This window comes from Elephas maximus, chromosome 23, assembly GCF_024166365.1.
Source record: "Elephas maximus indicus isolate mEleMax1 chromosome 23, mEleMax1 primary haplotype, whole genome shotgun sequence".
NCBI lineage: Eukaryota > Metazoa > Chordata > Mammalia > Proboscidea > Elephantidae > Elephas > Elephas maximus.
In genome coordinates, this window is record NC_064841.1 from 9,393,834 (window position 1) to 9,421,155 (window position 27,322).

Sequence of the window (27,322 nt, forward strand, 5' to 3'; positions counted from 1 at the left end):
ATTAAAATACGTGAGTTGAATCACTTGATCAAGAACTTCAGTGTGTAACGTATTTACGGCGTAGTGTTGTCTATGATCATTGTTTTTACCCACGGAAGACAGCTGCGATACTTACGTAACTGCACAACGGCACTTTCCCCGTTGGTTGCGATGTAGTGCAGCGTTTGTTCCCCGTAGTAGGAAGCTCCCGTCTTGTCAACATCTGTACTAGCTATCACCAAAACGGCAGTAGCTGGAACGGGAACAATTTTACTTAGATTTAAAACACAACTTAACCTGATGGCGACTAAAAAATATTAAAAACATAACAGAGCAGGTATCAATTTCTATTAGGTAAGCATTAATGCTCTTTTATTCTTCTACACAGAGAGGAATAGAAGGCTGGATTAACTTTTGATAAACAAAATGAGGAAGAAGATACGTTTATCATTACCTTTTTTATTCCACAGCATTGTAACCTTGTCAGCCTTAAAGAAACTTCGGTTGGCTAGGGCTGTATGAGGTCCACCAAAGTTGGGGTACTGATACAACCTAACGAATGAGGGCGCGCCCTTACTTCCTGGGACACAGACAGCCACCTGAGACACACAGATGTGAATCATCACTTAATTGTTTGAAGCCTATAAACTTCACAGGCATGTTTTTACACACACTAAAAACTAGGAAAAAGTTTAACCACATAACATTTCATATGAACAGACAAAAATACAGCCATTACCTTGTATGGTTGGGGTCCAGGTGATAACACAAAGTCATTAATTTTTTGCAAATGCAGTTTATTTGCAATTGCATCTAAAAAAAAATTAGATGGGGTTAGGTTGATGAGAGAAGACAGCTAACCCGGTGTGTTACAAAAGGTTAACACAGCTACACACTAATAGAGCTCAAGGCAGAGCCACGCAGTGGGGAAAGGAATGAATGCTATGAAGACAGCCCTTGACTTATAAAACAGTAACTGCTATATATGTTTAAATCCACGAGCACATAAGGACTAGGGGCAGACAGGGGACTAATTGGGAGCAATGGAGGTTGCTAGAGAAAGAACTCATGATATTAAAACTGATAAAGGGAAAGAATATTTGCCCTGCCTTTCCTATGCAAATGGTACTACTAGGTAACCAAATAACCCGTTGCCATCGAGTCGATTCCGACTCATAGCGACCCTACAGGACAGAACAGAACTGCCCCATAGAGTTTCCAAGAAGTGCCTGGCGGATTTGAACTGCCGACCCTTCGGTTAGCAGCCGTAGCACTTAACCACTATGCCAGCAGGGTCTCCAGGTAACCAAATAGTAGACGGGAAATTTCTCTTTATAGAACACCACTGACAGTGCAGCCTTGCCCTCGCCCCCTAAAAAAAGATGAACCTGATCAACTCTAGATCCAACTAGCAATTTACAGGGGACAGATGAACATGTTGAATTATAGTACAGGATACAAAACTAAAGTTTAAAGGGAAAATATAAAAGACAACCGACCTTGTTTCTTAAACGATAAATTGTAAGGGAGGGGGGATGAAGAGGTAATCAATAGATTAAAGGAAACTTAAAAGATAAAGCGGTAAGTGGCAACTTGCAGGACCTTATTTAGATTCTGAATTTAAGAAATATAACACTTGCAATTATTAGAAATTTGAACACTAGACCAGAAATTTAATATGAGCACTGATCATCTATTTAATTAACACCCACCAGATATTTAATGATCTGTGGCAATGGTATTGTAACTAAGTTAGAAAAAATTTTAGAGCCCTAATCTTTAGATACATACTGAAATATTTCCAGGTAAAATTATAGGATGTCTTCGGTTTGCTTCAGCCCAGTAGGAAAGACAGTGTGAACATATGGATAAGGCAGGACTGGCCATGGGCAAATGGTTATTGGGACTAGGTCTACTTTTATGTTTGAAATTCTCCACAATATTTTTAATTTAAAAAATTTAAAAATTTGTGTCACAAAATTTCAACAGCAGCTATAATCAGAAAGTACTCGAATGTTTTAATTTAATGGCAATCATTAAATAATAAAAAAATCTTTGTTATACAATTTCATTAGCCATTGCCTTATAAATAGGTATTCGAATGAATTAATACAACAGCAATTAATGATTGACAAATTAACATTATTTAGAAAAACCCTATGATGCCATAAAAAGTAATAACACTATACATTTATACTAAACAATCAAATTATTCCATAAATCTTTCCATACTAAAGTTGTTGTTTTCAAAGAAGTGAACTTCATTGTTAACATTTCTGGCACAAATAGCTTCCTCTTCTGACCAGGAAGGACACCTGCATCGAAAAGAAAAAGTATAAAACAAATTTTAGACAGACTGTAACATCACATGTCAACATGCTAGTTTGTGAAATTGTGATATAAAGTGCTATTAACAAAGTACTTATAAATATGACATTAAGTCAGTTACTAGTTTCAGTTACTGTGTGTAATAGAAAAAGTTTCTGTCCATTCAAACATTAGGCAAAACCAACATCAAGTTTTTTATTCTACCAGCTTAAATGAAGATTCCTACATATAATATCCTTAAAGATCTACCTTTTGGTCTGACGCATTATTTTTTAGATCCATACTAGAGAAACCTATTATACAATTAAGATATTTATCTGTTATTATTCTGTAAAAAATTAGTACTTTAAAGCACTTATCTACCAATTTTGCATTTTTTTCTGGATAAAAGACTTCAAACATGTTCCAGTTTTCACATCATAAAGTTGTAGGTTGGGTGTCCCAGCTGTGCCATCTTTCGAAGCTGCAATAAAAACAATTTTTTTTGCAGTAATTGACTCTTAAAAAAAAACAACAACAACAAAAAACCTGCTGCTGTTGAGTCAGATTTCATTCTTAGAAAACACTGAACAAGATTATAAAGATCAGGTAAAAGGGCTGCTTTAAATCAATGCTTCCCTCTAGTCTTAACTACGCATGTAATCATCCATCGCTAAAGCCAGGCCAGCTGCTGAGGAGTGAAAATCTAGCACTTCTGAAGTGAGTTAATTACTACAGGCTTAAGAATACTTAAGAGATTTCTTGCTTATTAAGTTCGACATGGTTTGCTGTCATATGGATTAAGTGTCTTATCTCGAAAGCCTGTCTTGTAAGTCACCAAAAAAAAAAAAGTTACAGAAAACCACTCACGCTTCTCCATTGATTCTCAATTCCCTTTCATTCGCATGAACCAGTAAGGCTCATTAGAAGCCATGTCTCTTGGAATGACAACCCAGGAAGTTTACAGCCTAACGATTGAAGTAGTATCATATTCTTACCTAACAACACCCATATTATCAAAAAATATTTCTTAAAAGTAAGCTCCTATATTAGTTCCCAATATTTCATTACTCATCTATGAAACACAGCTATATAAAATGTTCATATAAGGTATTACTACTAGAAAGCTTCGTGTGTGTTAGAAAGTGGTATATTTACTACTCTATTATGCCATTCATGTCACTTAGATGTTGTGTCTACTGTACTTCGTCTTTCACTTATAATGATTATTTAAAACATTTCTGATGTTTAAAATTCATTATTAGTCATCAGAGACCTTTCTTACCTAGTAGCTAGCCTTTCTCAAATTTCCCTTGAGGTTTTTCTTTTTCTCTGTCTCATAATGGATCTTTTCACTAACTTATTAAACCTTGAAATTACATAAAGTACATTGCATTTGGAGAGTGCGAGATTTGTTGTAGGTCAAAAATGTTCACAAACACATTTACCATCATAAAGACTGGTTACTTGATATTAGGTTTTAAAATTCCTTCACATTTTTTTCACTGAATTTAATTGGTCTTGTTAGAATATTTTTACATCTGGAAAATACTTACTAGTATAAGGCTGCCATGTTGCCAAGATGGTATTTTTTGGCGAGAACTCAAGGCAGACTGCCTTTGGGAGGTCGAAGGAGTGCAGCAGTCTCTTGTTAGTGACATTGATAATATTTACTCTGGTTTCAAAAGAAATTACTTCAGCAATGAAATACTGTTTTATAACTGACAACACTAACCAAAACATGCATGCTTCTTTTCAAATACAGGCTACTTTATTCATTTTTCATGAAAATCAATTTTCAGTTAGTTCTAGAAAATATCCAATAAATAATTAAGAAGAATGTACATTGTACCAAAAGGCCCCTAAATAAGGCTGGTGTTGGGGAGTAATATAGAATTAACAGAAGGACACAATAGATGATTCCACCTTTGGCCAAAAAATGAAAATAAAAATAAGTAACAAATCAACAAGGCCTTGAAGTTAGCTACATAAGAGCTGAGGTATATCAAGCTAAAGAGGAGGCAGAAGGGCTAAAGGAAATAGCAAAAGTATGTACTTTTAATTTTAGTAAATGGAAGCTGTACCAGCTGGGAATCTGCAAGGAGACTTATGACGTCTACTAAAATCTTAGAAGCAGCCTTCAAAAGATCATGACAGTAATAGTATGTACAGTCTTCCACTGTTGGATGCTTTCTTTGTATCATGTACCAGCCTAAGCACTTTACATACATTTTTCATTTAATTCTCACAATAGTCTTATAAGATATGTACTATCATCCTCATTATAGAAATGAGCCCTGGTGGTGACCTGGTTAAGCATTCAGTTGCTAACCAAAAGATCTGTTCGACCCCACCAGCCACTCCTTGGGAAAGAGATGTGGCAGTCTGCTTCTATAAAGATTAATCCATTGCCATCCAGTCGATTCCAACTCATAGCGACCCTATAAGACAGGGTAGAACTGGCCTATAGGGTTTCCAAGGCTGTAATCTTTACAGAAGCAGACTGCCAACATTTTTCTCTTGTGGAGCAGCTGGTGGGTTCAAACCACCGATCCTTCGGTTAGCAGCTAAGCGCTTAACCGCTGTGCTACCAGGGCTCCTTTCCGTAAACAGTATAGCCTTGGAAATACTATGGAGCAGTTCTACTCTGTCCTATAGGGTTGCTACGAGTAAGAACTGACTCAATGGCAAAGCGTTTGGTTTTTTTATTACAGAAATGGTAAAACTGAGGCTCAGAAATACCGTGGTTTGCCCAAGATGATACTATTGGCAAACTGCCAGGGTCAAGCTTTGAAACCAATTTGATCAGACTTACTTTTAGGCACTACACTAAATTCTTTGCAACTGTTTAAATAACTTTGTTCGGTTCAAGTCTGAGGACACCAACGTTCTGACAAGCAGTAACTGGTAAGACTGAAAGACTACTACATATCATTTAAACACACACATACACACTTGAGATTCTATACAATTTAAGTTAAGCATTTTAGGATTAAATTAAGCTTTCTTGTTTTTTCTTTTGTTATTGTTCATAACCTTTAATAGTTACTCTTAGTTTAATGAAAGATATTCACTTTAGCTTAAAATAGATAAATATATATACATGCACATACATATACATACATGCTTGAGGGGAAAAACCAGTTTTCGCTTCTGCCTTAGTTAACCACTAACTTCCCAGCGACAACAATCAGCACACTACATCTGATTCACTTGCCCCCCCTAAACAATATAAACCACTCTGGTCACCACACTTTAAGAAATAAATGCTAATACCAGGTATAGAAAATAGCTATTAAAATGATGCACAAGACATATGGGAATATATTGAAAAGATTCAGAGCCAAGTCCAAACAGAAGGCTAAATGTGGATATGAGTGAAGTATATAACTCTTAATACTAACTGACAAGGTGAAAACAGACTTTTTCAACAAACGCTAAGCTATTTAAATAACGGGTACCTCAAAAGACAATAAACAATGAAAAGAAATACGGTATATCTCATGAGATGGTAAATTTCTATTAACTCACTACTCAGAGAAACAGCCTAAACTAAAACATGAATAAAAACAAACAAAAACACTTCAACTACCCACCAAGAGAAATAAACAAATGTGAAGTGACCCCTCAGCCTGAGGTTCAGATTAAGACTGGGCTGTTAGAACTGTGGGTCAGACCCAATATGTCTGTATTTTTAATAATTAGAGAGAAGTAGTTTATTGGTTGGATTCAGTAACTTAAAAAAGAATTAAAAATTATTAATTTTTTCATTAAAAAAGCTATTTGTAGTCATAAAAGATGAATCAACTAATTGGGCACATTCTTTTTAATTTTTAAAAAATCATGTGTTTAATCCAAACTGAACTCATAGTTGGAAGACCTCAGAATATATTACCACTGCATAGAGAATAACATTTTAAAAAGTACTTTCCAAACTAATGTTTATACTTTTTTCCCCTTTTAAAAACCTAATCATGTTATAGCTGGTTAAAAACAACAAAAATAACTTTAAACCTAGCAAGACATATTTGAATATTTTGCTGGTTTTGTGAACTGAAATGTTGTAAGGATGCTTGGAAAAGCTAAAAAGGACTAGTTTTCTTTGTGAAATTTTAAGTATTAAAGTATTTGTTTTGCAAGACCAACTTTATGATACTTTAGATAATAGAGATTATACTAAATGTTCTTTTGAATAAACTTATTCTTAGATGATATACTTTTATATACAATAAAACTAACAGTAATAACCTCAGATAGTTCAGTTATTTAACAGCAAAAATAAAAAGTATCCAAATCAAAGGTAAACGGGCAAAGAGAATTACTCTCAAAACGTTAGTGCTGAATTTAAAAAAAAGAAACCCTAAATTTAGAGCAACCTGGAGCACTACTTAAAACACTCTCAGCTTCTTCACAGGAAAAAGAAAAAAGCATTAAATTAATCACCCTTTCTGTCACGTACTAATTTTTAATTCTAAATAACTAGAGAACTCAAATCATGGCACATAAACGGGAACTAAGAACCTGGGAGCGTTCTGTGGACGTTGCACAAGAGATAATATCTAATGACATCATGACACGAAAAGATGGGCTAATACCCAAACACATTATTCAAATAACGCCAGTTAATATTTTATATTCATGACACACGCACATAAACTGTAACAACTTGTAAACGAACACTAACTTTTCTCCGTTGCCCCAGGCAAACAAGGTCCCGTCCTTACTAAAGGCATAGACTTTGCAGTTTTTCCCAGATTCCCTGGAAATGACAAAAAAAAAGTTTAAATTAGTAAGCATTAATAGTTGTCAAAAACCTGATTACAAAATCCACAATCTTACTACTAATGTAATCTTCACCGCTAAGAACTTACACAAATTGAAAAAAAGTAAGTCCAAAATGCTTTCATCTGTCATAGCACTTTTAACTAAGACAAGTGTAAAGGAAAACCCGTTGCCATCGAGTGGATTCTGACTCATAATGACCCTATAGGGTCGTCTCAGAATCTCCGGGGGTGAAGGCCACACTGCAGGATGGGCTCCATCATGCACACTGCAGCAAGAGCTCCAGCACTCAGGTCCAACCTGAATAGACCCAGAGTCTCCCACCAGAGATAGATTTCTCACCTTTCCTCTACCTGTTAGATGGCTGTAGGGCACAGTGGTTCCACACAGCCTCTGTGGAGACTTTCTGCAAGACCAGTCAACCCGGTTGTATTCTCTGAGGCTGTGTTCAGCTCAGTTTAGTGCACCCCACCTTACATGCTTTCACTCATTCCTGCTGCCTTGGAATTGCCACAGCCCACTGAAGTGTAGCACCCAAGCTTTGCCACAGACTTTGTTTTCTACAGAAGTGCTTCCCAGACATTGGCACACATACAAACCACCCGAGGAGCCTGTTAAACTACCGTTTCTAACTCAGTCAGTCTGGTAGGGCCTGAGATGTGGCCTTTCTCCACTGGCTCACAGGCGATGCCAACGTGGCCGGTCTTAGGCCCACAGTGCCAGTATCAAGGTTCTAGAGAACTGGGCCTAAAAACAAACTGGTCCGTAGATTCAGGTGATTACAGCCTGATTATAAAAGCTCCCACCAGAAGTGCATCTAATAGTTTCAACCCTTTTGTTGAGCAGCTACTTGGATCAGTGGTTCACAAGGTGGGATCCCCAGGTTAGCAACATCAGTATCACCGGGAAACTTGGTAAAACATGGACATTCTCAAGCTCTACCACAGATCTAATGAGTCAAAAATCTGAAAGTGGGGGGTCACAATCTGTGTTTTAATAAGCCCTCCAAGTGTCTCTGATGCATGCTAACGTCTGAGAACCACTGACGTAGAGCCGTGATTCCTTCAGGATTACAATGTCTAATGTCTAATCCCATCATTTCTTCTGCATTAGCCGGAATTCTTCTATGAAGAACTTTACCTCAGCTATTTGGTTACTATAAAAATCCGTTTGCATGAGAAAGGCAAGATAAACGCTTGATTCTTTCCCTTTATCTGTTTTCTAAGTAATGAACAAGGACTCCAACAACCTTCCATGCTGACCAATAAGGTTAGGGGGAAGGGAAGTTCTGGGGGAGTATTTATATACTCAGCATGTTTTAATCTTCTTAGGCATTATTCTTGTTTATGCTCAAATTGTTCCATCTTAGGTTGGTGTTGATCCCTTCAAGGGGACTCCCTTTGACAAAATCCCCGTAGTCTTTGACAGCTTCCTTGCTTTCTGGGACAAGCTGTCCGGAGCTCAACTTGTACCTTTTGACCTGGAGTCAGAGGCTTTTCCAAGGAACTGGTATTCAGAGATAACAATCTATAGGGCAAAGGTATTCACTCCTACTGGGTCATTACCGCTTTTTCGGTGGACTGAACTAGGAAATACAAATGTTTTCATGAAAAGAAATCTTGAGTTCATATTGATATTCACAAGCCTATCTTTTTACTCTTATGCTGAAAAATGTTGGTTCCTAATGATATTACTTATTTGTTTTATCCTACAATATATTCAAAATAAAATCAATTTTCTCTTAACAATAAAACTATTAAATGCACTGAAGATTTTTGCAGTTCTTCATATGGTTATGCCACCAGCTTGATATAAAGTTACAAAACCAAACCAAACCCAGTGCCGTCGAGTCAATTCCGACTCATAGCGACCCTATAGGGTGGAGTAGAACTGCCCCATAGTGTTTCCAAGGAGCGCCTGGAGGATTTGAACTGCCGACCCTTCGGTTAGCAGCTATAGCACTTAATCCCTACACCACCAGGGTTTCCCTGATATAAAGTTAGGTTCATTCATTTCAGTTTTCTATTTTAGTTCTTTACTTAAAACAATTGCATGATCCAAAGTCAAAACTATGTAACAAAGCTCATTCACAGACATGTCCCCTGCATGCTATAACTCTCTCCATAGGTAATCACTTTTATTACTTTTGGTTTACCCTTGCATTGTATCTTTATGGGAAAAATATATATCTTTATCTCTCTAGCTCTGGTGGCACAGTGGTTAAGAGCTCGGCCGCAACCAAAAGATCAGCAGTTTAAATCCACCAGCCGCTCCCTGAAAACCCTATGGAGCAGTCCTACTCTGTGCTATAGGGTCACTATGAGTTGGAATCAACTCAATGGCAACAGGTTTTTTATCTAGCTATATGCTATATAGAAACCCTGGTGGCGTGGTCATTAAGTGCTATAGCTGCTAACCAATAAGTCAGCAGTTCAAATCCACCAGCTGCTCCTTGGAAACCCGATGGGGCAGTTCTACTCTGTCCTACAGGGTTGCTATGAGTCGGAATCGACACGATGATAATGGGTTTGGTTTTTCTTACATATTATATACATATATTCATATTTTCTTCCTTTTTCTTTTTTATTCTTTGACTTCACAAAGATTACTGGCAATGGTTTGACTATTATATTTTCAAGTTTTTCTCATTTTTTTTTTAAGATAAAATTCTTCTAAGATAGAAGACTGAACTCAATTACACTAGTGTCTAAGCTTTCTCTTGATGCTGTCCTCCCTGCCCCCCCCTTTAACTGGGCTTATTATTTTCAAATCTGAAGATCATTTTCCTTGATAGAGAACATGTACTCTTTGTGACTTAATATTATACAGTATGTTCCAAGAAACTAGTAATAGTTTATCTTGCTTTTCTTTTTTTCCCCAGAACATAACAACAACAAAATAACAATCTAGAAAGTACTATACAGTTGCCTATGACATCACTCCACAAAACACCCATACCTTTGAAACACGGTGCTTTCTGTAAAATGTGGTGGTCCGTTCACCAAGTAGAGTCCTTCTGACCCTCGGACTAAAGAAATGAAATGGAAAGAACCGCCATTACCTTGTAATAAAGATTTAGTTATCACAAATGTTTTCAAAAGTACAAAAAACTTTCAGTCAAAATACTAACGAAATCCTTAAAACATTTCATGGGATTATAGACCATAAGCATTAAAAGGGCCCATTTTCTTACCCTATTATAGGGTCGCTATGAGTCGAAATTGACTCAACGGCAGTGGGTGGTGGGTTATGAGTCGGAATTGACTCGACAGCAGTGGGTTTGGTTTTTTTTAACGGAGGAGCAGCAGGAAGCAGTTTCTTCCCCCACCACTTGATGTCGCTTACACTAAAACTGTACTAAAAGAATGTACTCCTGGGGATGTAGACCCTCTCCCCTGGTGCTTTGGCTGAAAGCTCTAGAAGTGTATGAGTAACTATGTAGCTGCATGCTGACAAGATCTAACCTTAGCTCCAAGAAGGGGAAGTTATGTTCTTCCCTTTGACACCATTAAAACTGACCACAAGACCATGATGCATCTTGAACCTAGACTGCATCAAGGAGCCTTCCTCCTCCTCCCCTGCCCCTTTTCCTATGCACACAGATCCCTATGGTTTAAGGTATATAGACACCCAAGGGCCCCTGGCCCCTCTGTTCCCTTCTCCCATGACATATTGAGGGGCTATCAGGGCACAAAAGAGATCTCGGTGTCAACTCACTGAGGGACAAAGGACCTTTCTGGGGTTAGGGGGAGGAAACCGATCTGAGATGAAATTTTGCCCTTTCCTCTGTCTCAGTTATTGTGTAAGTAATAAAACCAAACCAAACCCACTGCCACTGAGTCAATTCCAACTCGTAGTGACCCTATAGGGCAGAGCAGAACTGCCCCATGGGGTTTCCAAGGCTGTAAATCTTTACGGAAGCAGACTGCCACATCTATCTCCAGCAGAGCAGCTGGTAGGTTTGAACCGCTGACCTCTGGGTTAGCAGCCAAGCGGTTTAACCACTACACCACCAGGGCTCCTGTGTAAGTAACACAGCCTATGAAAACACCACTGGGTGAATGTCAATTATTCACTGAAGGCTGCAGCCCTGAACAAACTTACTGATTTAGGAAATAATATTGGAATCATTATTTCCTGTTCTTGAGCATAGAGAATATGACCCAGCTGAAGCAGGGCTCACAAGGACTCAAAGGACACATCAACTGGGCCCTGAGGTATAAAGACAATAGATAGGATAATTTCAGAAAACACCTTTTAGGGAAACTTTCATATAAACCAGAACACAAAAGACTTTCCACTCTTATCTTTTTCTGTTAACGTGTAGTGAATAGAAATTTGTTGGACCAATGAAGACCTTCCTGACTGTCATTACTGAAACCTGTACCAACGATCACTTAAGAAAGACAATTCAAAATGTAAGATCACAGTTACTAGCCAATCTGTGAAAAGGTGAAGCTTTCAACGGTTTTGCCCATTTGTAATGTTAATACACACTGACGACTCCGTTATTTTCCTGGGACTCCGGCAGGCATGTCTGTGGCAGCGTGCTTGTCTGCTTCCCACTTTTTTGTCTTTTTGAATATATGCCGAATAAAACCTTTTTTTTGCTTTACTAAACTTTGTGGTGTTTTTCCCCCTACAACATTACTTTCATTCTTCATCTGCAGCTCATCACACCCTATTGCATAAAATCCTATAACTGCTAAGAAATAAATGGGTAATATTCCCCTTATTTGTTATCTTAGTTTTATGTTTCCTAATTATTTTCTAATCTCATTTTCAAAATCTATGGATGTCGTAAGCTTGGAAACAGAATTAGAGGCTGGCTGGAACTCAGTTTAATCATCTTTGTATCGGTTTACCCTCTCAAGTAATCTTCACGAATAAAGACAGAAAAATTTCATTGTCGCTAGTGAAAAGCAGCTGTGGTGTCACGGAAAGGACATGGACTCAGAAGCTGAGCTGGGTTCATATGCTGGCCATGGGACCTTGGATATATCAACGTCTCTGAATGTGTGTCCTAGTCTGCAAAACTGAAATGATGCTGGGACACAGGGTGGTTGTGTGCGTTTGTCATGGATTGAATTGTCTCCCCCAAAAACATGTCAATTTGGTTAGGCCACGATTCACAGTATTGTGTGGCTGTCCTCCGTTTTGTGATTGTAACTTCATATTAAGTGGATTAGAGTGGGATTGTAACACCACCCTTACTCAGGTCACCTCCCTGATCCAGTGTAAGGGGAGTTTCCCTGGGGTGGGGCCTGTACCACCTTTTATCTCTCAAGAGATAAAAGGAAAGGGAAGCAAGCAGAGAGTTGGGGACCTCATACCACCAAGAAAGCAGCACCAGGAGCAGAGCGCATCCTTTGAACCCAGGGTCCCTGCGCCTGAGAAGCTCCTCAACCAGGGGAAGATTGAGGACGAGGACCTTCCTCCAGAGCCGACCGAGAGAGAGAGCCTTCCCCTGGGGCCGATGCCCTGAATTTCGACTTGTAACCTACTAGACCGTGAGAATAAATTTCTCTTTGTTAAAGCCATCCACTTGTGGTATTTCTGTTATGGCAGCACTAGGTAACTAAGACAGAATTTGGCACCTGGAGTGGGGTGCTGCTCTAACAGATGCCTAAAATGTGGAAGTTTTAAAACTGAAGGGATAGAGCTGCAACAGCTGTAAAGGACCTGCGCAGCAGAGAACCTACAGTGGCAGAGAAGTGGCGACAGCAGAGGACCAGGAGCAGCAGAACCAGGAGACCAGAGCGAGACGGTGCTGAAGCTGACCCAAACAGCGGGAGAGCTCAGTGCCTACGTACTGGCAGAGGGAGTGGGGTGCCTCCGGGCACTTATCAGTGGAGCTACAGAGCTTTGGAACACTTGCACCAGCATGGGGAGATGCAGGCGTGAGGCCCTAGGAGCTGAGACGCAAAGAAAACATGAAACAGAAGCTGAAGTGGCTAGGAACACAAGAAGCTGAGCTTCCCCAGTCTCACAAGGTATGGCCATGACCTCAGGGGTTTCAAAGGCTGGAGCCATGGCCGCTGGTGTTTCTAAGGGTAGAGCTGCCACTCAGAAGGTTGAGGAGAATCTTGCGCCTAAAGGTGAGGGAGCAGACTTTCAGTCCCAGTGGGCCTGGAAGGTGGAGTTGAAGCCCAGGGCCGAGGAGCCTCTGCCCAGAATCTGGAGATTGGGGCCAACACCTAGAGTCTAAAGGGGAGGGCCATTGTGTAAATTATCTCAGAAAACAGGGGATTATTTTCAAAGCTTTGAGGGCTAATGTAATGTGTTCTGCTGACTTGCTTGGTGCCAGTTATGCCTTCTTTTCCTCCCAGTTTCTTCCATTTTTAATGGAAACGTCTAGCTTGTGCCTCTTCTGCCATTGTACCCCTAGAAGCAGATAACTTCTAGATTTCATAGACGAAGAGGAATAATCGGATTTTGAACTTGGAGTTAAGATTTTTGCTATGATATGATGGGGTGAATATGTTTTGCATGTTGCAAGGATGTAATTTTGGGGGCCAAAGGGTGGAATATCATGGACTGAAATGTGTCCCCCCAAAAGTATGCGTCATCTTTGTTAGGCCATGATTCCTAGTATTGTGTGGTGGTTCTCCATTTTGTGACTGTAATTTTATGTTAAGAGGATTAGGGTGGGATTGTAACACCACCTTTACTCAGGTCATCTCCCTGATCCGGTGTAAGGGAGTTTCCCTGGGGTAGGGCCTGTACCACCTTTTATTTCTCAGGAGATAAAAGAAAAGGGAAGCAAGCAGAGAGTTGGGGACCTCATACCGCCAAGAATGCAGCACCAAGAGCAGAGCGCATTCTTTGGACATGTGGTCCTTGCACCTGAGAAGCTCCTCCAGAACCGACAGAGAGCTGATGTCCTGAATTTGGACCTGTAACCTACCAGACTGTAAGAAAATAAACTTCTCTTTGTAATATCATACATGGAAACAGTGTATGTTGAAAGTCCTCAGAAATGTAAGGCATTATTAAAATATTCACAATTTCTCAAAAGCAGAGCACAAGTAGCATAACACACACTCATTTACCACACACCAAATTACAGTAGTATCTTAAAATATTAAATGGGAACAAAATTAAAGATTAAATAAGCATTTTTAAATGGCTGAACTTGATGCTTCTAAAGTTGAACCAAATAAATCACTTGATTCATTCACTCAACAAATCCTCAGAGGAAAAAATTCTCTTCCAGATCTGGTATTGACTAGAGATATACAGGGATGAAAATCGGCCTTGTCCCTGACCACATTCAACTTACCAGACATTATTCAAATAATGAGTCAAATACACAGAACTGCATGTGTTTAGTACTGCAAAGGAAGGCTGCATGGTGCTACACGAGCATATAATACAGAGTTCTGACCTAAAAAACTGAAAGTTGCAGAAAGCTTCCTTGAGTAAATGATCTGTGGGCTGAGATCTGAAAGATGAACCACAGTTAACAAACAGTAACCATGTGAACCCTCCATGTCAAGAGGGACTGACCCAGCATCAGAGGAAGGGAAAGGAGGCCTATGTGGCTGGAAGGAGAAGTAAACAGGGCTCGGAACAAGCAGGATCTTGTAGCCTAAGTTAAGTAATGCTGGTGTGTATCCTAAGAATGGCAGGAATGTTTACACGGATTTTTTTAAACCTTTTTTTTTATTGTGGAAAAATATACATAAAACTTACATTTTAACAATTCGTGGTGTTATGTACATTCACAGTGTTGTATATTCATCATCACTACTTCCAGAACTTTTTCATCATTCCAAACAGAAATTCTATGCCTATTAAACAATAACGCTTCATTTCCCCCTCCCCCTAAGTCCCTGGTAACCTCGATTCTACTTCCTGTCTCTGTGGATCTGCCAGTTCTGTTGTTGTCATTAGCTGCTCTCAAGTCAGCCCCTGACTCACAGCAACCTCGTGTACACCGGAAGGAAAGGCTGCCTGGTGCTGTGCCATCCCCATGAACGGTTGTGAAGTAAACCCTTGCAATCCACAGGGTTTTCACTGGCTGATTTTGAGAAGCAGATTCCCATGGCCAACGAGCACCTCAAAAAATGCTCCATGTCATCATTTTGTTAGTAGTTGTTAGTTGCTGTTGAGTTGATTCTGACTCCTGGCAACCCCACGTGTGAACAGTAGAACTGCTCCATAGGGTTTTCAAGGCTGTGATCTTTTTGGCAGCAAGTTGCCAGGCACCTCTAAGTGGGTTTGAACTGCCAACCTCTCAGTTAGCAGTCCAGTGCTTAACCACTGGGTAATGCAAATCAAAACCACAATGAGACACTGCTTCACATCCACCAGGATGGCTACTGTCAGAAAAAATGAAAAATAGCGAGTGTTGGTGAGGATATGGAGTAACTGGAACCCTCAACCACTGCATGTGGGATTGTAAAACGGTACAGCTACCTTAGGAGCCAGGATGGCGATTCCTCAAAAAGTTGAACGTACAACCATCACACGACCTAGTAATCCCATCCCTAGGTACATATCCAAGACTTGGAAGCAGGGATTCAAACAGATATGCCGAGGTTCTTAGCAGCATTATTCACAATAGGCACAACGCAGAAACAAGCCAAGTGTACATCAACAGATGAATGGATAAACATGTGGTATATACATACAGTGAGATATCATTCAGCCATAAAGAGAAAAAAAGTTCTGATAACATGCTACGACATTGATGAACCATGAAAATATTATGCTAAGCGAAGTAAGTCAGATACAAAAAGACAAATATTGCTTGATCCCACTTACATGAAGTACCCCGAATAGGCAAATGTATAGAGACCAAAGTTTATAAGCGATTACCGGGGCAGATGGCGGGGGGGGGGGGGGGGGCCTGGAATGGAGATTCACAGCTTAACTGCATTTCTGTCAATGGTGATGAAATAATCTGGCAATAGGCAAATGCACAGAGACAAAAGTTTACTAGTGGTTACCAGGGGTCGGGGAGCGGAGGGCGAACAGGAGTTCTTACAGAAGGGGTACCTAGTTTCTGTCCGGACTGATGAAAATTTTTGGAACTGGATATTGGTGATGGTAGCACAACACGGTGAATGTCATGAGTTAAGCTTGGCTCATGCAGAGAACGCCTATAAACATAAACAAAAAAGCTAGTATTTTTATAACACAAACAGGATCATTTACAGCTTATCAGTTGTGCGTTGCTGTCCAGCAAAAACAAAGCCAGATGGAGAATCAAGCTATCTTCATAACTGCAGATGATGGAGGCTATTTTAGTTAAGACCGTCTGAATTTGCTAACTATGATTATGGCACATAGTCAAAGAAGGCAGTAAGTAACCTTCTTATCACACTAATTAATTTTTCTTTTCTTTAAAGGATGCATCACGTTGGCAAACTGAACAATGATTCAAGTAGAACAGCCCAGAAAAACAAACGCCCCCTGTGTGGAGCCCTGCTGGCTGTTCTGAGCAGTGCCCTGGGCCCAGCTCTGCAGCCCTCTTCTCTTGGGGGCCTCACACGCTGCCCACAAGCTTAATTCGCAACGTCTGTCTGCGAACAACCTTGGACTAAGTGCCGTGTCGGGAGCTGTTTGGCCAGAGCCTTTTGACAAGTAGCGTCCCAACGAAATGCTCGATATTATTTATGTAATGAAACAGCATCTTTTTTTTTTTTTTTTTTTTAAACAATAATACCCTTTCAAAAAGTTCTACCAATGTTGTAACTGCATGACTTAACCCGGTGATAAAGCATTTACTAAAAGTCTACCTTTTCTAAGATAAAAAAAAAAAAATTATGTGTACATTAAAAATGGTTAAAAGGACAAGCTTTTTGATGTATACATTTTAAAACAATAAAATTTTTGTGATAAAACAGGGAAAAAATTCCCTTACCACACCAGCGAAGCATGTCCCATCAATCATCCGCTGCAGTACCACTATGGTTTACAAGAGAATAGCTCATTCTTTTCTTTATACTTCAGATTTTAACAAATTTGAAGGATTAATTTAAAAATTAATATCTCAAGCTAGGAAGCTTATAGTGACCAGATGACGTACAGCCCTAAGTGAAATGGTCACCGTCAGGACAGCCCCAGTGAAGCTGTAATGTGACTAGAAAACATGCCATACGATGATGTGGTTAAACCATGGTCTGTGGTCTTCAACTGCTGGCCTTGAGAACATATGCCTGAACTAACTGGCTAATTAAAAAAACGCAGCTTTCCCCCAGCTCATCTCAACTTCCTGTGTTCACCAGCATCTTGTAATTAGTGACCCTGGTCTTCTGTATTTGTTGATTTTGCTGTTATCACCGACCACAATGTTTACTTGGGAAAAATTCAAAATTTCTGTACACTACTAAAGTGGCAGCTATGAGTTAAAATCGACTTGACAGCACACGACGACAAAGTGCCAGCTGTACCCCAAAAGAAGCCACAAAAGCAGCCCTTTTGGCTACAGCAGTTGGAACTTTCAGGGTCTTCAGGGCAACCTGCCACCGCTCGTCTGACAGTCTGTTGAACTGTGGTAGCTTGCGTATTGCTGGAAGCTATGCCACCGGTATTTCAAATACCAGCAGGCTCATCCACTGTGATGGTTTATATATGTGTCAACCTGGCTAGGCTATGATTCTCAGTGGTTTGGCAGACATTGGGCTGACTGCTCTTCCAGAATGTAATAACCTCCATGATGAGATCTGGTACAATGAAATCACCTCCATGATGAGCTCTGTGATGAGCAGCCAAAGAGTTGAGAGTTTCCCTGGGGGTGTAGCCTGCTTCCACTATATAAATGGATGTTCCCGCAAGGCTCACTCTTACTCTGGATCCTGCATCTGGCTCATCCTTCTGTGACCTCCACTTCTTGGGACATGAGCTAGCACTCCATTGTCTGACCTGCAGATTTTGCGTTTATCAGCCCATGCAACCACATGAGTCAGGAGAAGTCTGACACCTGACTCATGGATTTGGGACTTACCAGCCTCTGCCACTGTGTGAGCCATTTCCTTAAATCAAATCTTTATATATTTTTATACATACATTTCATTAGTTTTGCACCTCCAGAGAACGCAGCCTAAGACATCCATGGTGGACATGTTTCAGCAGAGCTTCCAGACTAAGACAGACTAGGAAGAAGGACCTAGCTGTGTACCTCAAAAAAAAAACTGGCCAGTGAAAACTTTATGAATTGCAGAGGAAGATCGTCTGACAATACTGCTAGAAGATCAACCCCTCAGATTAGAAGGCACTCAAAATAGGACTGAGAAGTTCTATTCCTCAAAGTAGAGTAGAGCCTAATAACATAGATGGAGTAAAGCTTTCAGGACCTTCATTTGCTGATGTGGCATGACTCAAAATGAGAGTAAACAGCTGCAAACATCCATTAATAACTGGAACATGGAACGTACCAAGTATGAATCTAGGAAAATTATAAGTTTTCAAAGCTGAAACAGAATGCTTAAAGATAGATATCCTAGGCATGAGTGAGCTGAAATGGACTGGAGTAGCTATTTTGAATCAGACAATCATATGGTCTACTATGCCGGGAATGACAAAGTGAAGAGGAACTGCATTGCATTCACTGTCAAAAAGAACATTTCAAGATCAATCCTGAAGTACATCACTGTCAGTAATAGGAAAATATTCATACACCTACAAGGAAGATCAGTTAATAGGACTATTATTGAAATTTATACACCAAACACTAACTCAAAAGATGAAAAAATTCAAGATTTTTACCAACTTCTGCAGTCTGAAATTGATCAAACATGCATTCAAGATGCAGTGATAATTACTTGTGTGTGAACTCTGAAGTTGGAAAAAAAGAAGGATCAGTAGCTGGAAAATATGGCCTTGGTGATAGAAATGCCACTGGGGATGGCATGACAGAATTTTGCAAGACCAATGCCCTATTCATTGGAAATACCTTTTTTCAGCAACATACACGGCACCTATAGGACGTTGCCAGATGGAATACACAGGAATCAAACTGACTACATCTGTGGAAAGAGATGATGGCAGAAGCTCAATGTCATCAGTCAGAACAAGGCCAGGGGCCAGCTACGGAATATACTATCAATTGCTCATATGCAAGTTGAAGCTGAAGCTGAAGAAAATGAAGACAGGTCCACGAGATGCAATGTATGACTTTGAATATATCCCACCTGAATTCAGAGACAATCTCAAAAACAGATTTGATGCATGGAACACTAATGACCAAAGATCAGGCAAGTTGTGGGATGACATCAATGACATCATACAAGAAGAAAGCAAAAGGTCATTAAAAAGACAGGACAGAAAAAAAAGACCAAAATGGATATCAGAAGAGACTCTAAAACTTGCTCTTGAACATAGAGTAGCTAAAGCAAACAGAAAATATGATTAAGTAAAAGAGCTGAACAGATTTCAAAGGGCAGCTCAAGAAGACAAAGTAAAGTATTAGATTGACATGTGCAAAGACCTGAAGTTAGAAAACCAAAAGGGAAGAATACGCTTGGAATTTCTCAAGCTGAAAGAACTGAAGAAAAAATTCAAGCCTTGAGTTGCAATACTGACGAATTCTATGGGCAAAATACTGAATGATCCAGGAAGCATCAAAAGACGATGAAAGAAATACAGAGTCACTGTGTCAAAAAGAACTGGTCAATGTTCAGTCATTTCAGAGGTGGCACATGATCACACTGATGACAGTGAAAGAAGAAATCCAAGCTGCACTGAAGGCACTGGTGGAAAACAAGGCTCCAGGAACTGATGGGACACCAGTTAAGACATTTCAGCAAACGGATGCAACACTGGAAGTACTCACTCGCCTATGTGAAGAAATTTGGGAAACAGCTACCTGGCCAACCAACTGGAAGAAAAGCGTATTTGCCTATTCCAAAAAGAGGTGATCCAACAGAATGCCAAAATTATTGAACAATATCATTAATATCTCACTCAAGCAAAATTTTGGCTGACAATAATTCAAAAGCAGTTGTAGAAGTACACTGATTGACAGGGAGTTGCCAGAAATTCACACTCACTGTCAATCGATCACTTTAACAGCTGATCACTTTAACCACTGTGCCACCAGGGCTCCTCTACTATTTAGCAGGCACTGTAAATAGTACAAAGGAGCCCTAATGGCACAGTGGTTAAAGCAATCGACTGCTAACGGAAAGGTAGACGGTTTGAAACCACCACGGATTTGCGGGAGAAAGATCTGGCGGTCTGCTTCCATAGAGATTTACAACCATGAAAATCCTGTGAGGTCGCTATGAATTGGAATCGACTTGATGGCAGTGGGTTTTGGGTTTGAGTAAATGGTACAGGAGCCCTTGTGGCACAGTGGTTAAAGTGCTTGGCAGTTGGAACTCACCAGCTGCTCTGTGGGAGAAAGATGTGGCGATCTGTTTTTCTTCTCTGTGATAAAATAAACCCAAACCCAGAACCCAGTGCCGTCGAGTGGATTCCATCTCACAGCGACCCTATTGTGATAAAATATATATAACAAAACATACGGCAAAAAACTTCTGAAAGTTCCTTTCAAGTCCCCTCCACAAAACTGGACCAATTTTCTCTTAATGACTTTCTTTCTGCATGTATATACTTACCTGACTTAATCAGTTTGCTTTTCCCTCCCAACTACCCCCTCCTTACTCAATACTCTTCTACCACCACTGACAGCTCTGACAGGGATCATAATAGAGGATCCTGGAAGAGCTAGAAAAAAATGTAGAACAAAATTCTAACTCATTAAAAAAGACCAAACTTACTGTCCTGACAGAGTCTGGAGAAACCTGAGAGTGTGGCCCCTGGACACCCTTTCAGCTCAGTAATGAAGTCACTCCTGAGGTTAACCCTTCAGCCAAAGATTGGACAGACCCATAAAACAAAACGAGACTAAAGGGGCACACCAGCCCAGGGGCCAGGGCTAGAAGGCAGGAAGAGACAGGAAAGCTGGCACTAGGGAACCCAAGATCGAGAAGAGAGTATTGACATGTCGTGGAGTTGTTAACCAATGTCAGAAAACAACATGTATACTGTTTAATGGGAAAGTACTTTGTTTTGTACATCTTTATCTAAAATACAATAAGAAAAAAAAGTAGCTAGTTAGCACACAGATTACAGAATATATTTAATGTATGTGGACATTCTAGAATACTGAGTGATATAACTATTTCTTGTTCCAACTACCTAGCTAAATGATAAATAACTTCACATTGTCAACACGGCCTGTCACGAAGTAAGGACCCGTGTCAAAAGCTCAATTAGCACTTTTTCTGTCCTAGACCCCTTCTGCTATTTCTGTAGCAGATGAAGAGACACGAAAGCACGATGAACCGGCAAATAAGGAAGCCTGGGGGCCAGCGGCGGAGGCTTCACTTCCGATTGCCACGCTGCACCACGAAACCCAAAAGACCCTCCAGCCCAAGAAAAGGCGGAGCAGACATCAAGGCTTCTTGGCGAAGGACAAAGCCACGAAAAGAAATCGCTCTGAAGAAACACAGCGCCTCGCTCCTCCAAAACTTACCTGCCAGGAGTGGCGTGGACGGCGCCATCTTGTCCCGGAAAGAGAAACCGACGCGTTCGGGTCAGAGTTCACGAGAGCCGAACCCAGCCCCTACACGTCTTCTCAGGCGTGGAAAGGCGAGTTGGTATTTCCGGGGCCACTAGCCTCGGGGACGCTTTACTTCCGGTTTGGAGAGCTACGGGGAAAGGGGCTCTGCCGCGCACGCGCAGCGCTGGCGCTCCACTCTATAGGCGGTGGGCGGGCTGCACTGGAGCCGGTGCACCGCCTGCTCCCTCCCGGCCTCGTCTCCCCAGAGGGCGGAGCCCGCACTTCCGCGGGGCGGAGCCCGCCCAGTGCTGACGTTGGCAGCTGAACCCGAAGTAGTTCGAGGCGGCGGGCTGCACCGTCCGGCTGTTGTGTTGCTCTTCCTTCCTCTTTCGCTCCACGCTCCCGACGGCGGCGGCGGCGTGAGAAGGTCCCGGCGGCCTGCTCCCTTCCGCCCGCGCGCCCGCCCCGCTCCGTCCGTCCGTCCGTCGGTCGGCGGCCCGCGCCCCCTGGTGCTCCGCCGCCGCGCGCGCCGCGCCCAGGCCCAGCGGCCGGAGCTCGCGCCCCCGAGCCCCCTCGCTCCGGCGGCGCCGAGCCCACGAGCGGAGCCTCGCAGCGGCCCGAGGGGCGGCTGGGGCAGGTGGCGGCGCCGCGAAGATGGTCGCCAAGCAGCGGATCCGTATGGCCAACGAGAAGCACAGCAAGAACATCACCCAGCGCGGCAACGTCGCCAAGACCTCGGTGAGGACGGAGCGGGCGCCCCCTCGGCTCCGCAGCCCGCCGACCCCGGGCTCCCGGTGCCCCGGAGGGTGGGGGCGCGGCCGTGGGCCGGAGCTGGGGAGCTGGGGGGCGGGGGGCGGGCTTGTGAGGTTAGGGGCCGGCGACCGCCCCGGGTGCAGGCTCCGGGGCCCGGGCCGAGAGGGGTCTGCGCCTCCAACGCTCCGTTTTCCCTTCTGCAGAGAAATGCCCCCGAAGAAAAGGCCTCTGTAGGACCCTGGTTATTGGCTCTCTTCATTTTTGTTGTTTGTGGCTCTGGTAAGTGTGTTTTGGGGGGTTCCCACCGGGTGGGGTGTTGGGTGACGGCTTTGGGATGACGTGGTGACCTATCAGTGGTGAGTCCTACCCACCTGCCCGGAGCGCCACATAATTCTTTTTCATCTGAACCGAAGTATTTGTCCCACATACACACAGAGGGTGGTGCTCCAGAAACTTCCCCAGAAAGGAGGTCAGGCTCTGGGGAATGACCCCACTGGAAGACACTTAAGACCAAAAATTAAAAAAAAAAAGAACAGAATGAGAATCTGGAATGTTTCGGAATCTCATTATCAGTGCCTTTGCAAAGTTGTTTATGAAATTAAACACCTTAAAGTGCACGTCCGTGGACATTGTGTAGGTGCGGATGTCTGAACGGGATTTCACATGTACCAGAATGTGAGGGCTTAAGTCAGTGTTGGGTGGAAGATATTTATCGCATAAATCTGGTGGAGAGAGTTGACTCACTGTAGAGGAAATGTACCTGATTTGCAATTTAATGAATGAGGTAAATGTTTTTAGATTTTTTTTTTTAAGTTTGACATATGGTAGGAAAAATTTGGGCAGCCTGCTCTTAGAGAATGGATCCTTGCCTTCCCAAACGGATAAAAGATTGAGTTTCCTTCCTTCATTTATTACCTTAATATGCAGGCTGTTGGTCTTGAAGTAGTTGTTTCGGTTTGCCATATTTCGATACTCGAAAGTTACTGAGAGTTCTGTTTAGTGTTTCACTTTACCTTCCTCTTGAACTTACCGATTAGAAGTTTTTCTGTTAAATGGCTAAGAGCCAAGCAATTTATATAACATGAAGATTATTGAATTTCAGCCTTGTGAGAATAAGGAAACCTGCATATATCTTAAGCCAGGTCTTAAAAGGACAGTTAAGGATAAACCAGAATAATTATGTATTAGAAAAACCTGTTTACCGTGGTGGCTTAATAACTTCTTTCTGAAATGATTAGGAATCTGTAAGCTCTCTTGGACACTTAAGATAGAAAATTCAGAGCAGAGATCTTGAAAGAATTTATGGGCATTTTATTGTTTTGTTAAGGTAGGCCTGTCTTCACTTGTTTTGTTCGTTGTTTTGCCTTTTTTTTCCTTCCCTGTCTTCACTTCTTATTACAATGAAGGTATGTAGTAGCATGCTTGAACTACCTTACAGTCCTCCAGTCGTCAGACCCGTTTTATTTTAAGCTTGTTTTAACGTTTGGTCTTTCTCTTTGCAGCAATTTTCCAGATTATTCAAAGTATCAGGATGGGCATGTGAAGTGACTGAACCTTAAGATGTTTCCATTCTCCTGTGAATTTTAACTTGAACTCATTCCTGACGTTTGATCCCTGGTTAAAAACAATGAAGTAAAGCATCCTGCCTCAGAGTGACTTTTCCTATATATCGTCCTTCATGTATCATTCCAAGGTTTCTTCACGAGTCATTCCAAGTTCTCTAGTCCGTACCACAGTGCCTTGCAAAAGCACCACATGACTAAAGCAATAAAATATGATTGTTAAGCTACAGTAGTGGACCCTTCTTATTCAGTCAGCAAGGAGTAAGTTTTTCTCCGTGGTTGTTGAAACTGTATGCAGTATGGCTAATCAGATCAAATCAGTGCAGACCAGGTCTAGGTTTTGTTAAGCCTAATGTGTAAATGCAGTTAGCTTAATTTAAAATTCAGAATCTATGGTTTTTATATATAGGCACTTTATTACTACTGTCTCTTGAATTGAAAGCACACTCCCATATAGGGTCACCTAACCGTCCTGCAATAAGGTGCTTTTAAATGGGACAGCTACAGAGTTAGCCTAGGTTTACCACAACCTTTAGCACCTAAAAATTTTAAAAGGCCTCTAAATGCCTACTGTACAGGGAGATGCTTACAGCCACAAGCTTTGTTTCAACAATGTTTGTATTACACTACCTTGGATTTTACATGAGTGAATATACTCACCTAAGATGCCATAAAAAATAAAAGAACTTGGTGTTGAGCGTTTTGTGATTTGGTCATTACGGAGTCCCTAAAAGCTACCGTGATGGAGCCAGTTCAGGGGAGGTTTATGTCATCCTTGATTTCACCAGAATTAACATATCGAAGGGGTTTACTATGCGAGACAAAATTTTAGGAAGAAAATACTCCTAAAAACGAATGCCTCGTCAGGACATGCTGTTGAGTCCCGTGTGCCATAAGACATGCTAGCATGTTAATAGCACTTTCAGTACCAAAAAAGGCACGTCTGCAAAGTGAGAAGTTACATACTTCGGAAACGCTTTTTCTGTGTTTATGAGTAAAATGCCGTGAGGTTTCTAGATAATCAGGGCAGAGGAGCATCTGGAAGCACATGGATTTACTGACAGGGATCAGTCCGTAGTCTTCCCTTTGTTGTATGATTTCAGAGGGGATGATTGACTAGATTTTCTTCTTACTAACGGTAGGGGTAAGAGTGCTGTAAGGTGGGTTTGGGGTTTTCTGGTACTGGTGGCAAACTGCAGGTATTGGCTTTCATATACTTCGGCGTAACTTGGTGAGCAAAGCCTGAGAGGTGCCTGAGCATGAACGAATGGGAAAGAAAGCTGCTTCCGTATGCTTTGTTGGTTGCCTCGGGAGATCTCTTAAAAATAAGCTGTTTTAAGAGGAACAGAAGGGAAATCTGCTACCTAGTGTATACACAGCATGGACCTCAGAGAGAGCTGATAGCCCTGAGTATGGGGGAGAGGAAGGGGGGAGAAGTGGTTGAGAACGTTTAGGAACTTGACTGTTCGTTTAGGAACTTGACTGTTCGTTCAGGTTGGCTCAGCTGCCCATAATGAAGGAATAGGAAAGGAATCAGCTGACGTTGGGCTGGCAGGTTTTTAACTGCATCGTTAATCTGCCTTTCTCACCAGTAAATCGATGCCTCTACTTGTTTCCTTCCTTGAAACGGTGTCTTGGCTAACTAATTCTATTTTACTGTCACAACTATAGATGAGAGTTACTGCTCTTAAGTCCATAGCAGGTGCCTTAAGCTTTGCTTTGAGTCAGACCAGTCCATATCAGAATTTCTCTTGATTATAGAAAATTGGCTTTATGATGTTGGTTTTTTTTTTTTTTTTAATGTACGATGTCTTGGTTAATTTTACTGTTAAATTGCAATAGGTGGCAATCTTTACATACGTAAAACTGTATTTCCTTTGTATTTCATGTGTAATTGAGCAGTTGAGTACAGAGTATGTTAAGGATAGATTATGCATGTTTGGGTAAATGAAAGCTGCGTCTTATCTGATCAGCCCTTTAAAAATAAAGTCCCCTCAATATTTGATTCATTTCTCCTAAAAGAAAATGATTTTACACAGTTCTTATCTGAGTGTATTTTTTTTTATATATATATATATAGTTAGTTGAAATACTTGTCCACCAAGGGGTTATCCGCATCTCGTAATTAGCCAAGCCTGGTTCCAGGAAAAATCACACTCCTTTGGTCTCCCCCGGTTGAGTTTTATCTATCATCTAATGTTAAGCACAGAATAAAAATAAACGCCTTATTGGGGCTGTCTGCGCTGTCCAGTTACTCTGTGATTTCGCTCTAACTTTTAGGGGGCTGTCAGTTATTTCATTGTATCTGTTGGGTTGTATATAGTGTTGCTCAAAGTAACTGATAGGCCTTTCAGAATTAAAGATCTTCCTTATAACAATGTATTGTGACGGCTGTGAAGTGCATTAAAGAAATGTGTGTACTCAGCTGTGCAGGGCCCTGGCTCTTCTCCCTGAGGTTTCTGGAGTTGGCACAGAGGACTGCCGTGTAGAACTGGGTCATGTCCTTGGGCTCAGGCACAGGTTCATCAACGAAATCCTGTGCTTTAGCATCTGTGATGTTTAGAACATCACCTAATGCTCCGTTTGGAAATTGCCTTTACCTACCTTTTTACTTGGTATTTTATTATTTTAGAAGCAAACAACTTTCAAGAGGCAAAAGTTGGCTTCGACAGCAAATATCACCCCCTCTCAGACTTTCTAAACTTGGTCCTGTTCCCTTCTACCCTAGCATTCTAACTGCTTGTACGGTTTTATCTTCAAGCTGGATCAGGGCAAAGGAAAAGAGTCCTAGGGACCAAAAATTGGGCTAAAGGGGGGAACAGCAACTCTCTGAACTTATTCACAGTATATTTATATATATCACAGAACCATGAAGCCAGAAGAACAACTGAGTCCGGCTGCCTCAGTTTACAGCAATAAGGAGGATACAGATAGTAGTCCCAAGAGTCAAGGCTTTTTCCAGTACTGGGGAGAACAGTGAAAGCATGACCATAATTGTGATAAGTGCTTTAGTGGGTTAACTTGCTCCACTGCTAACGAAGTGAAGTTTAAGCCCTCCCAGAGATGCCTAGGAAAAAATGCCTGCCAGTCTACATCTGAAAAATCAGGGTATACTCTGGCCCACGTGGAGCCGCCAGGAGTCGGCGTGGACTGTGGCTGGTGGGGATGGCACCTGTAGAAACCGTGGGCATGATTGCGAGACCCACAAAGAACACTTCTGTTTTCACAGGATCTTGGCTTCCGTTTTTAGAAAAGTTCTTTAAAATTTGTTTTGAAGTTGCCAATTTAAAGAAGAAAGTAAAGGGAACTTTTAATGAAATCATAAAATCCTTTTATGAATTTTTTTGTTGGTTTTTTTTAAGTGAATTATGTGACAAATACACTATTGGCATTTCCTGAGGGGCACAAAAATGTGAGGATCAAA

The 27,322-nt window shown here is 41.3% G+C and overlaps 2 protein-coding genes across 3 annotated transcripts in view; one reads left to right on the forward strand and one right to left on the reverse strand.

The window, feature by feature from the left end:
- EIF2A (eukaryotic translation initiation factor 2A) overlaps positions 1–21,774 on the reverse strand; it is a 35,761-nt gene extending 13,987 nt beyond the window's left edge. Inside the window, exons 1-9 of one of the 2 annotated variants that reach the window (XM_049867835.1) lie at positions 21,557–21,774; positions 10,027–10,096; positions 6,971–7,045; positions 3,843–3,961; positions 2,671–2,770; positions 2,212–2,294; positions 719–792; positions 434–578; positions 116–232 (exon numbers count right to left, since the gene is read on the reverse strand). In XM_049867835.1, coding sequence (XP_049723792.1) covers positions 116–232; positions 434–578; positions 719–792; positions 2,212–2,294; positions 2,671–2,770; positions 3,843–3,961; positions 6,971–7,045; positions 10,027–10,096; positions 21,557–21,584 — 811 coding nt within the window. In that variant the 5' untranslated portion in view covers positions 21,585–21,774. Of the gene's footprint in view, positions 1–115; positions 233–433; positions 579–718; positions 793–2,211; positions 2,295–2,670; positions 2,771–3,842; positions 3,962–6,970; positions 7,046–10,026; positions 10,097–21,556 lie in introns of those variants that run through there. The other variant, XM_049867834.1, reaches the window with a different exon arrangement.
- A 255-nt stretch (positions 21,775–22,029) lies between these two features.
- Positions 22,030–25,903, forward strand: SERP1 (stress associated endoplasmic reticulum protein 1). Its single transcript, XM_049867857.1, has 3 exons — positions 22,030–22,321; positions 22,540–22,615; positions 23,839–25,903. Exons 1-3 carry the CDS (start codon positions 22,238–22,240, stop codon positions 23,877–23,879), a joined length of 201 nt encoding a protein of 66 aa, XP_049723814.1. The 5' UTR covers positions 22,030–22,237; the 3' UTR covers positions 23,880–25,903.
- The last annotated feature ends 1,419 nt before the right edge of the window (positions 25,904–27,322 follow it).